General features: G+C 39.1%; 1 protein-coding gene across 2 annotated transcripts in view; it reads right to left on the bottom strand.

The window, feature by feature from the left end:
- Nucleotides 1–230: 230 nt before the first annotated feature.
- The window catches only part of MELK (maternal embryonic leucine zipper kinase), a 40,160-nt gene continuing 27,892 nt past the window's right edge, over nt 231–12,498 (bottom strand). For both annotated transcript variants that reach the window (XM_039344810.1, XM_039344811.1), the window contains 8 exons: nt 11,691–11,777; nt 7,838–7,969; nt 6,477–6,608; nt 5,962–6,172; nt 2,666–2,753; nt 2,074–2,242; nt 891–994; nt 231–530 (listed from right to left, as the gene is read on the bottom strand). In XM_039344810.1, coding sequence (XP_039200744.1) covers nt 353–530; nt 891–994; nt 2,074–2,242; nt 2,666–2,753; nt 5,962–6,172; nt 6,477–6,608; nt 7,838–7,969; nt 11,691–11,777 — 1,101 coding nt within the window. In that variant the 3' untranslated portion in view covers nt 231–352. The remainder of the gene's footprint in view (nt 531–890; nt 995–2,073; nt 2,243–2,665; nt 2,754–5,961; nt 6,173–6,476; nt 6,609–7,837; nt 7,970–11,690; nt 11,778–12,498) is intronic.

Raw genomic sequence — 12,498 nt, 5'->3', positions numbered from 1 at the left:
GGGGGTCACCATAACATGAGGAACTGTATTAAAGGATCGCAGCATTAGGAAGGTTGAGAACCACTGCCTTAAGGGAAGGGTCCTTCCTAAGTTTCTTCCTCTGACCATTTAGCTGCTCCTGCCTCTGATTGTTTTCTAGGCATTTCTTCCTCTAGATCCCCAAGTTCATCCACACATTCCATTAAACAAAGATCACATTAATGCATAAAAAGACCAAGTGAAGACAAAGACATGGTAGGCCATATTTATTGACAAAAGAGTTTCTATTTAAAACCAAACATACTAAATAGGTTGAAATAAGCATGGCTGGGATAGATAAAACCGTCTGTATATTCGTAACGAACTGGGAGATCTATAACTTGCAGCTTGACAGGATGTCTTCCACTAGTCTTTTGTAGACCCAGGCATCACCCTTCAACCGTTGCCTTCTAATGCCCATGACTTCAGGTTTGCTTAGCTGGCAAATCTCCAATTCAAACTGCATTGTCACTTTGCCGTAGTCTGACTGGGTTTGACACTTCAGTTTATAGCTGTGAAAAGCAAAGAAAAGCAAGTGAAGCCACTGACCAGCAAATTTTTTACCACAAAAAAAAAAAAAAAAAATCCCCATAGGTTTTTATTTTCAGGAAGCTTTTATTTTCAAGAATGATTCAACTCTCTTGAAAAACCAATAAGCACCATTAAGACACAAGAAAGCCATAACGGATTGTTTTTATCTGCCACACAGGACAAAACGAGCAGCTTCAGACCTGGAATGTTGATATTTCAGGAAATATTTTTCTGAAGAATATGCCATTAAACAAAAGTTTGGCATCAAGCAATTCTTGACACAGATCCTGGACAAACTATCGCTATCAAGGGCAGAGCTCAATAATATTTAGCCTACTTACCCTTTCTGTACATATTCAACTTGTTTTTTTGGAAGGACAGCAATTATTTCCTGTAGCAACTCATCCGGATTTATTAAGTTAGTCAATGTCACATTGTAGTGAGCCTAAGGGAAAACATATTTAATAAAGGATTATTTCGCACAGCAAGATATTCTGACACGTTATATACATACATACATACATACATACATACATACATACATACATACACAGACATATATATGTTCTTATGTACTGTATATTAAGATCAAACTAACATGTGGAAAATCCTTCTGAGATAATTTCCTGTATTTAAGTTAGGAACTTGAAAATATAAATGCACTAGAATTGGATCAAATCAAAAACCTACTGAGATCAGCATTCTGTTTCCATAGTGCCAACCAGGGCTTTTTTTCTCATAGAATGCCCAGAACAGAGTTCTGGCACCTTTTTGGGATGGAGCCTTGTAGGGTAGGCAAGGCGGGTTGTATAATGTGTGTGAGTTCCGGCACCTTTTTTTTTAAAAAAAACAAAAAAAGCACTGTTGCAAACTAAATGCCCCTTAGAAGCCAACTTAACAGAATATAATCAAAATAGAACATTCCTATTAGGAACTGATATTGAGAGGTATACTGCTTTTTGTATGAGAGGTAATAGATAATTATCTCTAACTTTGTTCAGAAGCCAGATCATTTGCTGCATTCTTTCAGAAGGTGAAGAAAAAAAAATAAGCACAACATATTTGAATTTAAATCTGCATTTTTGCCCTCCAAATTTTGACTTTCAACAATGAAAATGCTAAAGCCTACTGGCCATGTGAAAAACAGTTAATTTTCCCAGGGGCATCCTGAGAAAACCTTTGGAAAACCAGGTAACTTTGCTCTGCATTTGATATGCAAAGTCTGCTTAATCTGTGATGGGGTAGTTATTCCAAGCCTGCAAATCGGCAAAGGCTGGGTTCACGGATCCAAAATCCTTCAAGCTAGCTAACCTAAGATACAAGAAACCACCCAACTGTATTTTTAAAGATTGTGTGTCAGCAGTCAGATGGGTCTTGTTTTATTCTCAGATAAAATGCTTCATTTCTCTTGGAAGAGCCAGTTTCATATTTGGGGATCTGCAGCCAAAACAAGGATTGGCATCAATTGCTTCCCTTGATCCCCGCAACCCATTTCATCTGAATTAGTCTGATTGACAAATATACCTTTAACTTCCTGGGGCCTTCTTTAGCTGAACCTTTCCTTTTACTGGGGGTAAGCATTGTAATCATTTTATCCAAGCCCCTTTCAAGGCTCCCAAACATTTTGGCTCCTTTTCTTTTTTGGCCATTTTCCAGATGCATCTGATTTAAGTCCAGCTCCACTGAATGGCACCTGTCACAATGAGAGACAGCATGAAGGTGAGTAGATTTAATGCTGCTCACTTCAGCTACAGCAACAATGGATCTTCCATTTCTGTTTCAATAGCAGGAAGTGTGTAGGAGGACGAAATTAACAACAGTAAAAAAAAGGAGGGCTTGCTGCACAACAGACATTTGGGATTTTGAGAGAGAACTATATATGTGTTCCAATTCTCTGGGGGCACAAAAGTGAATTTTAATTATGAAAAATAGGAATGCATCCAAGACTGCTGAAGTGTGTAATGTTTTTAAAAAAGGCCCACAGCCTTTTAATATTTGTTGGTAAATGTAAGAAAGGATTTAAATAGATTTAATGCAGCCAGCTCTGATACATGGCAAAAAAGCACTTTTCTTATGAATATAAGGATTAAGACTGGAATAACTGCTGGACATTTACCTTCTCTCGGGGCTAATGACGCCGGCTGTCAGCTCATCTGCTTTAATAGGAGTATTTATTGGCATTGCTTGGGCGGCTGGATTTTTCCCTGCAAGAACCATTCAAGTTTGAATTAGTATGTCTAGAAAGATAATTATTCCTTTTATACCCAGGCCTATTAGCTTACAAAAGTTAGTTTTAAGTTAACAAAGAACACTTGATCCCAGAAGAAAAATGAATAAAGATGTAAGTTAAAAATTAACTTAAAATGGAGGGGAAGGGGAAGACATGACTGGCTTCAGTGCACTGTCTGGTTTGAAAGGAGGGTTAAAAGAAGCTGTTTTGGGACTTCCGGTTTGCGCTCGTTGCGCATGGCTGCATGAGTGGACCTCCGCTCCCCATGGCTAATTTAGCCCTTCCGGGAGGACCCTAGATGGGTCCAAAGTTGCCCCGGAGAGGTGACCATGAAGGAGGGGTGCCCCACTGATCACAAAGCGACAGCAATTGCTTGGTTTGATCCGGGAAAAGCCCTCCGAATGCGACAGAAGAAAGGCTAGCCGCATGCCAGCGTCTAGCCCAAGCTACTGCAGCCGAAGTCCAAGAGCACTGCCAAGGATAACGGTAAATAGCGTGCTTGGAACCAGTGAGAGTATTTGATCTTCTCTCCCTTATTTTACAACTAGTCCCTGGGAAAAATCCCCAAAGCAAACAACTTCCAAAAGTGAGGGGAGGGGATTACATTCCCATTCTCCCATAGACGGAAGCAGCGAATTAACCTTTAAGGAGAAAAGAACGTTAATAAAATTAAATTCAAAATACTATAATCTGATCAAACTTAGAAACTAAAACAAACTGCTAAGATTATATTCTAAAGGATTTTGATTGAACTACATAGAAAAAGAAAAATAAGAACTTTTTGTCTGGACAAGCTGGAAAATAAATATTTGCTGACATCTAGTGGACAAGGAGAGTATAGCATACTAAAGATAAGGCCCAGAAACAAAGAATAACAAATCTATTCCCATGAACTTTAATAACCTTCAAGAAGATAGTTGCTAAGGAACAGAGAAGAGATTGTATATCAGGCCGGCTACAAGATTGGAAAGTGTTTAAAGGGAAAGAAATGTTCTGATTGTGATTTAAATTTATGAACTGTTTAAAAACTTTGATCTATGATAAAGTATTGAGAAGGGAAGCTACAGGAAGGATTTAAGCTGGTTAATTATATTGAATTGACAATTAACTCCTGAAAGAAAAGAATTGTTACAAAACATTGACTTTACTGAAACTTTGACAACTGAAAATTACAGTGGATTACAAAAATTATATATAACAACAAGAACTATACAAAACTGGACTGTATGAATGTTGAGTTGGACAAGGCTAACTATAGAGACTATGGCATTTATAATGGACTACTCGAAAGGGAGAGACAATATGGATATGACACACTCATCAAAAAATGATAGAAAACCACATCTAATTTATATTCCTGAAAGATTTAGCTTGAAAGATCAAAGACCTTTAGAAACACTTCAAGACAGACACTTTCCAAGATGAAATTTATGTAATGCTATGACAGATACAAACTACAATAAACTTAAACGACGAGAAGATTAAATATAATTTTGATACTATAAGTAAATATACTTTTAACTTAAATCTACAATAAAAAAAACATTCAAAGAATGATGGTAAAGAATGAACAAACAATCCAGAAAATAGAATGTGAACTAGAAAAAAATGATTTGACTGGCGAAGTTACAATTGAAGAGAATTATACCTTAATACAAACAAGAAAAAACTTACAAGACTTGGAGACAACGATAAATATGGAAAAGATACCTTACGCATTAGAACATCAAAACAAACCTGAGAAGAAGACTTAATAAAATGGATGTCAACGCTGCAAATATTGAATATTCTTGTTTTTGACAATATGCAGAACTGTCTATGGACATGCTAGGAGAATCATTATTTGGGAGACAAAAAGCACACATCTTATCTACTATGTATCCTCTACTCCTAACAATAACTACAAAAATACAAGAACTGAACAAGTTGAAAATATTAATTTGGAAAACAATTTGGCAAAGGAAGAAGATTAGAGACAGGCCGAAGAGACTAGATTCGCCCTACTACATGGAATATTATATGAGTAAACACCTGTTTGAATATGGCTATGTAAATAAATAACTTTGGTTATAAAGGGACTTTAGAATAAGTGGGATAAGAGATACAAGTAATTAGTATTTTTTTGATAAGATACAAAATTTAAAAATATAAGGATGTTGTAAATGAAAGAAAATTTTGAATTTTAAAGTTTGAAAAGATTTAGAGTTAAAAGATTGAAATATTGAGGGGAAATTAGGCTTAATAAGAATTCTGAAAAAAAGGATATATAGTGATTTAACTAATTTCTACAAATAGAAGTGAAATATAATCTGACTACAAAGATGTTATGATATATAAGTAGTATAGTATTTCTATAATATGTGAAATATGAAAATACTGGGATGATATATTTAAAGGGAAAATTTAGATGTTAAATACTGGGAAAATATGATTGATAAGAATTGTTTGAATATTATGGAGAAATTGAGCTTAGACAAGATTTATAAAAATAAGATATATGGTAAATCAATAAGATGATTCTTATAAAAATAACATAAGCTGGAAAAAAGATGCCATATAAGGACACTACTACTGTTGGTATAAATATAGAAGAAAATGCTTTTACTTAATCATTTAAATATGGAAAATGTCAAATATTAGAAATTATATTTGTTTAATGTTATAGAAGGAGAATATCATTGGGTGAAGAGAAGATCTAGGAAATATATTTACAATTGATATACTAACTATGGAAATATAAAAATTAATTACTATTAATTGTTTATTAATTATTATTAATAGTATATTTTTTTCTAAAAAAATTATGAACCAAGACAACATGCTGTACACGAGGCACTAAGGATGTTATTGTAAAAAAACAATAAAACTTTTACAAAAAAAAGAAGCTGTTTTGTGTATTTTACAAGAAAGCGAAATTGAAATAAATAAGTCTTTTGTGTGTTGAAAATAAATTTGAAAGAAATGATTAGATTAGTACATTAGATAAAATGATTGCATCGACCTAGTACTTAAATAACATGTACACTCCCCATGAAGACTCAACATAAGGATGCCATTTTCAATAGTAGCCTCAGGATAAGTAGGCTGTAGGTCAGCCTATAGCTTGTTCTCAAGTCCACAAACCCATCTAGCCAACTCAAAGCTTCTCATTTCAATCCATTCTCTAGAGTTACAAATCATACCCTCAGGTGGAAGAGCATAATTGGGAGTTGTCAACACTTGTTTCTCAGTCATGGACCAGGAAGACGTCTTGGGTGGAGGAAGCACAAAGGGCTCTGCCTGCGCAGCTGGAGCACTGGCATTCTCTTTGTTGGCACGTTTCTTTGATGCTCCTCTCTTGGGCATAGAAAGTAACGGTGAACTGAACTCTCCCCCATCCTGGAACATTAGATTCTTAAAATAAATAAATAAAAATATTCAAACAAAGGCTTTCCAATTTCATGTGAAGAACATAATAAATTTATCTATTGATAAATCCTAGATGCTAGAGCAATCTATTTATTGGACAAGCTCAAGTTCCATTTCCACTGATAAACAAGTTACCTCTGTATCAGTGCTATTAATTAGCATTATTAGTTGCAGGGGTCCATTTCAGAGAACACAGAGTACCCAGCTGCTAGAATTCAGAAAGCTAGACATGGCTTAAATACACTGCTGAGAAAATAAATTAGAATAAAAGGTCAACATTTATAGATACCTGCTTAGGTCTGGGTGTATTTCCTAACATATAGTGAGCTTCATCAAAAGATGTTAGAAATTCCATGGATCCAAATACATAGGGCAGTTCTTTATTGTCTGGAGCATCTTCATAACTCAGGGCCTTTTTTATCTGGAACAAAGAATTGTTTCAGAAGTAACATATAGATAAGAGGCAAATCCACAAGTGCCTATGGTTGATTCTGAAGGTTCCTTGGCACAATAATCCAGCCTGGCACTTTGGCTTCAGTATAGTTAAAAAAGGGGATTTAACTGCATACACTTGGAATATTTCTGTTGTTAACAAGGAGCCTATATACCAGTGATGTCAAACCTTTTAGAGACCAAGTGCCCAAACCGCAACCCAAAACCCACTTATTTATTGCAAAGTGCCAGGGCCACATCAGTATTGTGGTTCCCTCAGGGAGGGTGAGGTGTGTGGCCCACTGGGTGGGCGTGGCCAGGGTGGTTACAGCAGACTGGATGGGTATGGCCAGGTAGGCATGGCCACCTCGACGTTCTAACACCTCTACTTGAGATTGCTAGCCAGCCGTTTTGCCTGCTTTGTGCTGGGCAGAGCTGCTGCTCCGGGCGGGGGCGGCCTAATGGAGCTGCGCGAGCTGCTAATGGTGGCGGTGTGTGTGCCCACAGAGAGGGCTCTGAGTGCCGCCTCTGGCATGCGTGCCATAGGTTCGCCACCACTGCTATATACTATTCTCATCCACTTCCCATTTTTATATACTACAAATTATTTCAGTAAAGCCTATTTGATCAGGATGGATGGATTGTGTAGTGAGATATTTGCCCTGTACATAGAGAATTATAACTCCCTTGTTGTCCAACTTGAAAGAAACAATACTATCAAACGGTTTACTTTTTTGACCTTGCCAAGATTTAAAACAGAAGTCATTCTGGCATAGTGGTTAAGACAGTAGGCAAAAATCAGCAGATCATTAGTTCTACTCCTTCCTTAGGCACAAACCCAGCTACGTGATCTCTCTTTCTCTGGCCTAGGAAGCAAGAAAAGGCAAACTACTTCTCAGATTTTGTCCCAAAATGCAAGGACTCATCCCGGCACTTGTAAGGAATCAACAATGGCTCAAAGCCACACATACACACAAAAAGACTTAAAATAGCTTAGCTTTAATACAGCAGTATCTGGAGCCTTCTACAATGCCCTGTATTGTATATTTTACAGTGAGATTTGCTAAGCTATGAATTAAACTGAATATGTGGCAGGCTTAGTGGTTTGCAGTTCAGGGCATTATCAAGCCACATTGCAGACACTGGAGTTTTCCCTCCCCGTGGTAATTATTATTTGAATACCGGCAAAATAGATATCAGTAAAAAACAGATACATACTTTCCCTTCTCTGGATGGTGTGATGCTCATACATTCTCCTGCCAGAGAAGGAATCCTAAGGCGAACAGGTTTACCATGAGTCTTCTTGTACTGCAGCAATAGGTATGTTGCAGATACATTATCATATTTCCACTAATAAAAAAAACATACATTCTGGTTACTTGTTTCTAGAAAAAAACAATTTGCTCAAAACTCACTAGGAAACCTTAGCAGAACTTGCATTTCAGACTTTTAAGCTTTTTTCAGTTAAATGCATGCCGCGTGTCATTCTTCTTCCTTGATAAGACAGACAGCCAGGTTGTGAGCAAAATGTCCCACACTTCAAACCCCCTCCAGTTAACTCCCCCCCTTACCAGAAAGAGACATTCAGAATTTGAATCTGTGACCTGCCTCAAAAGCCAAGGTTGCTTTATTACTCTGCAGTCTTTCAGTTAAATCACAGAATTTTACATAATTTCCTATCCCCAATCTTGGTCCCTCATATACAAACATGCGTTTGCTCGTTTAGATACTTTTAGCCGAATTAAAACTCTCATTAATTCCACCCCTACCTCATGATCATAAAATCTGTGAGGTTCATGTCTTGTCTCTAGCCTCTTTAGCTTTAATTTCATAATCATAAAACAGTCCGTATTTTTCAAATCAATCTGCCATGAAATATGCAACTTTTTACCATGAAATAAGCAGCTGATTGCCATGAAGATGAAGCCTGAGTAGTTAAGAATTTAGGTTAGCACGATTTTCCGAAGGGATATGAAATTTAGTGCCCGCATACCAGCGATGGAGTATATATTTGCAAAAAACTCAACAAGAAAAAACCAGACTGTTTTCTCAACAATGGGATCAGTATCGGGGCAAGGCGTACCCATCACTATCATCCATTTCTAGCAATATAGATGAAAAAGAGTCCTTGGCGTATTCTAAAGTCTAAAGCAGGGGTGTCAAACTCAATTTCATTGAGGGCCGCATCAGCATTGCCGTTGCCCTTGGGGGGGCCGGGTGGGGGTGGCCAGGGTGGGTGCAGCCTACTGGGTGGGCGTGGATGGAGTGGGTATGGCCTACTGGGTGGGCATGGCCAGCTCTACATTGTTCGCGTCAAGGGTGCCAGTGGAGGTCTGGGCAGGAGTGGGACAGATCTGAGGGTCTCTGGCAGAAGGGGGTGGGATCGGGGCAAGCGCCAAGGCATGGTCCATTTCTTCATTCCTCACAAAGAGTGACACCTCCCCAGGCGGAGCCGACACAGCAGAGGCTGGTTCCTTGCTGTTTGTAGACAGCCTTCTGGAACTGAATGCGTTTCAGCATAGATGGCCACCACAAAATTGTACATTGGCTCCCGGATAGCCTGGGCCAGGGCCAAGGCAGCAGGGGCTGTTCCCTCACTGTTTTCAGGATGGCTTCGCAGGCCACATGAAACCACTTTGCGGGCCGCATCTGGCCCCCGGGCCTTGTGTTTGACATGTCTGGTCTAAAGAGTGCTCTTAATGTCCTCTGTAAGCTAACAAGCCTGAGTAGCATCTCAAATGAACAGACAGCCTCTCTAACCAGAATCCTCTGCAGAAAATGCAGCATTTCATTACAACAGACATAGAAAGCATCTTTAAAAGGCAAAGAGTTTGAAACAGAAAAGAGAAGACCTTAGCACTATCTCTTGACCATACATTGTCAGTACGCGAGGCTCAGCCCCATCAAAAGCAAAATCAAACTTTATATACATCTAAAGTTTAGCAGAACCTGTGCCACTATTTTAAGTTTTAGACATTAAACCAACATTCCGGGTTGAGGGAAATAAATAGAGCAGTCCAGACCATAGGGGGAAAAGCAGTTTTAAAAGAGAATTGTAAAAGAAAAGACAATGCTCTAGGCAGGCCACAAGATGGTGCTGGCTACAAATAAAAAATAGTTCACTGTAAAGATCTTTGAGTGGGATTTTAATTATTATTTCAAATCACAGAAAAGAGGAATTATTACTTGATGCATAAGTTCATACAATTACTGAGCTTGCGCAGGGAAATGATAGGAGATTTTTAGAACACAAACACCAAAACCAATTCCTTCTCTTTTCCTTCAGAAGTCCTACCTCAAGTATATGTTCCTCTTCTTGAGTCTTCCTGGATTTTTCCCCTTAGATTGCAAATTCCAATTGAGACTCTTGGAAACAATGTTAATCTCCTCTTAATCTAGCTTTGGTCCAGCAACCAGTTTTGCTTTTTCCATACCCAAAACAGAGGAAGGGGCTGGGACAGCTTTTTGTATACATGAAAGAGAACCTACCTATTTCATGAAAATGTGAATTCTATGTCTGTCTGTACCTGTCTGGACTATAAGATGGCCAGATGTGAATGTCTGGCCTGCAGCCCGGAACTCATAACAGATTGTATCAAGCCAGCTAGGCCATGATTGGTTTAAATTGCAATGTTCTGGTTCAGGTGAAAACCTGATGGGTTTACAGATGGATTATGGCAACCTGCTCTACATGAGACTGCCCTTGAGGACCATTCGGAAGCTATGCTGGCCCATAATGCAGCACACTTGGGTAGTTATGGGCTCGGTTAGTTTGCCCACCTGACACCTTTTCTGCAGTAGCTGCTTCCATTGCGAAGCTAATTAGCTTCTGAGTGCAATTCAAAGTTCTGGTCATTACCTTTAAAGTTATATATAACTTAGTTGCTGGATATCTTTAAGATTGCCTACACTGGATAGAATTTTCCCTTCCACTGAGGTAGTTGAAGGGCATGTTATAGGTTCCACCTCTGAAGGACGGCTATCACCAGAATCCCAAGGGTGAGCCTGATTGGTGGTGGCCCAGCCACCTCTAGAATAGCCTACCCCATTTTCTATCGGGATTTCACACAGCAATAATAATCTGGCTTTCCCATCATCGAATGGGGGAATAAACAGAATTATGATGTTCCTTCCAAGGGTCGTGAGGCCTGAATATGTGGGGAGAAAGACCATGGTATTTATAAACATGTTTCTATGCTGCTGCAATCAGAATGACTCTGTGTGGTTTAATAGACTTTGGTTTTGGATTACAGGTTTATGGTTGCTGTGTTCATACTGTTGTAATCTTGATATTGTAATCTAGGAGCTGTAAACCAGCATTCCCTAACCTTTCCGGGTTGATGGCCTGGCATGGGGGGAGGGGGGAAGAAGGGGTGGCTTTGTGAGAGGGGTAGGTATGAGCGCACACAGCTTCATTTGTGTGAGCGGCGGGTGCCTGCTGTTCGTGGGGGCAGGACTTCAAGCACCGGCTGCTCATGCAGGTGGGGCTGCAAGCACCAGCTGCTTGCATAAGTCGGGCTGCGTGCGCACCAGCCCACCGCTCACACAGCCTGGCTGTGAAGAGGCCACAGGTTGGGGACCCCTACTGTAAACTACTTCGAATATGGCTGTTTGGAGATACCTACAAAAAGAACAAAAGCAGAGTAGAGACTGGACCAGAAGCTGTTCGTGCAAGAAGGAACTGATCACAGATTCTTAAATTCCTAATTTGAGCCTTTAATTTCAATACTGATCTGTGGAGCAAAGAATGCAATCTGAAATGGATTCCAAACTTTCCACCCAGTTGCTGTGCCCAATAAATGGATATTTAACAGGTGACATGGGGGATCCCCAAACAAGTTTCTAAGGGTACTCTTTGGAAATCATGAGTTTTGAGCAAGGGTAGTAACTGTATACGGAACATTATACATTTTCAGAACACCCAGAAAAGGCTCCTAATTAAGTATTTACAGTCACAAATATATTTACATGTTTAAACTAATATGTCAGCTCTGAGTATCAAGCTTTATATACAGGAACATGCATTTTTACTCTCCTAGACTCTCCAACAGTTATTAAAAACAAATATTACCTCTGAGATTACTTCTGCCATTCTTTCCCTGCTACATTTATGAAACACAGAAAGTTCTGTTATGCAATCTTCATCAAGGCACCCAAGCTGGGAGGGGAAACATTTATATATTGCAATTAATATTTGTAAATATAGAAGCTTTTTTAAAAAAAATATGACACCAAACACAGCAAATAAGAACAAAGAAACAGAGCTGCTAATGCATAGAAACAAAATCAATTTAAATACTTGAAGGTAAGCACAAAGTAAACTTAAAAAGTTCCACAACTGAGAAAGAGTGAAACTTAATGGATAGCAGGAAGTATTGGTTTTTCATTTAATCCATTTCCCATGTAGAAGAGAAGATGAATATTAGATGCACTGATAAGTTCTCAGAACAATTATCCAGGTCATTTTCATACTAGAGCAGGAGTCCCCAACCTGTGGGCCGTGGTCCACTAGTGAGTCCTGAGGGGTTTGCAGTCGGGCCACGGAAACAGCCGATGAGCATGCACACACACATCCTCAGTTGTGTGACCAATGGGCGAGTGCATGTGTGCATGCTCCATTTGCTGAGTGGCAGGCGTGTGTGCACGCCACTCATGCAAATGGAGCTGCATGCATGTGCACGCTGGCCATTTGTACAGCAACATCCCCTCTCCCCACCCACCTCCGGTCCGCAAACCAAGAAAACTAGAGTACTTATGTTCTAAACATGGAGGTGCAAAACATTTTGTGCATGGAACAATTCACTTTTAGTGATCTGTGTCTGGACTGAAACATGTGTTCAGCCTGTGTCCAAACATACATGTTTTTTTTGGGGGGGGGG

Source organism: Crotalus tigris, unplaced genomic scaffold, assembly GCF_016545835.1.
Source record: "Crotalus tigris isolate CLP2741 ecotype Arizona unplaced genomic scaffold, ASM1654583v1 scf7180000017939.2460400, whole genome shotgun sequence".
Lineage (NCBI taxonomy): Eukaryota > Metazoa > Chordata > Lepidosauria > Squamata > Viperidae > Crotalus > Crotalus tigris.
The sequence above is the reverse complement of the archived record's forward strand: the minus strand, read 5'-3'. Positions and strand labels throughout refer to the sequence as shown.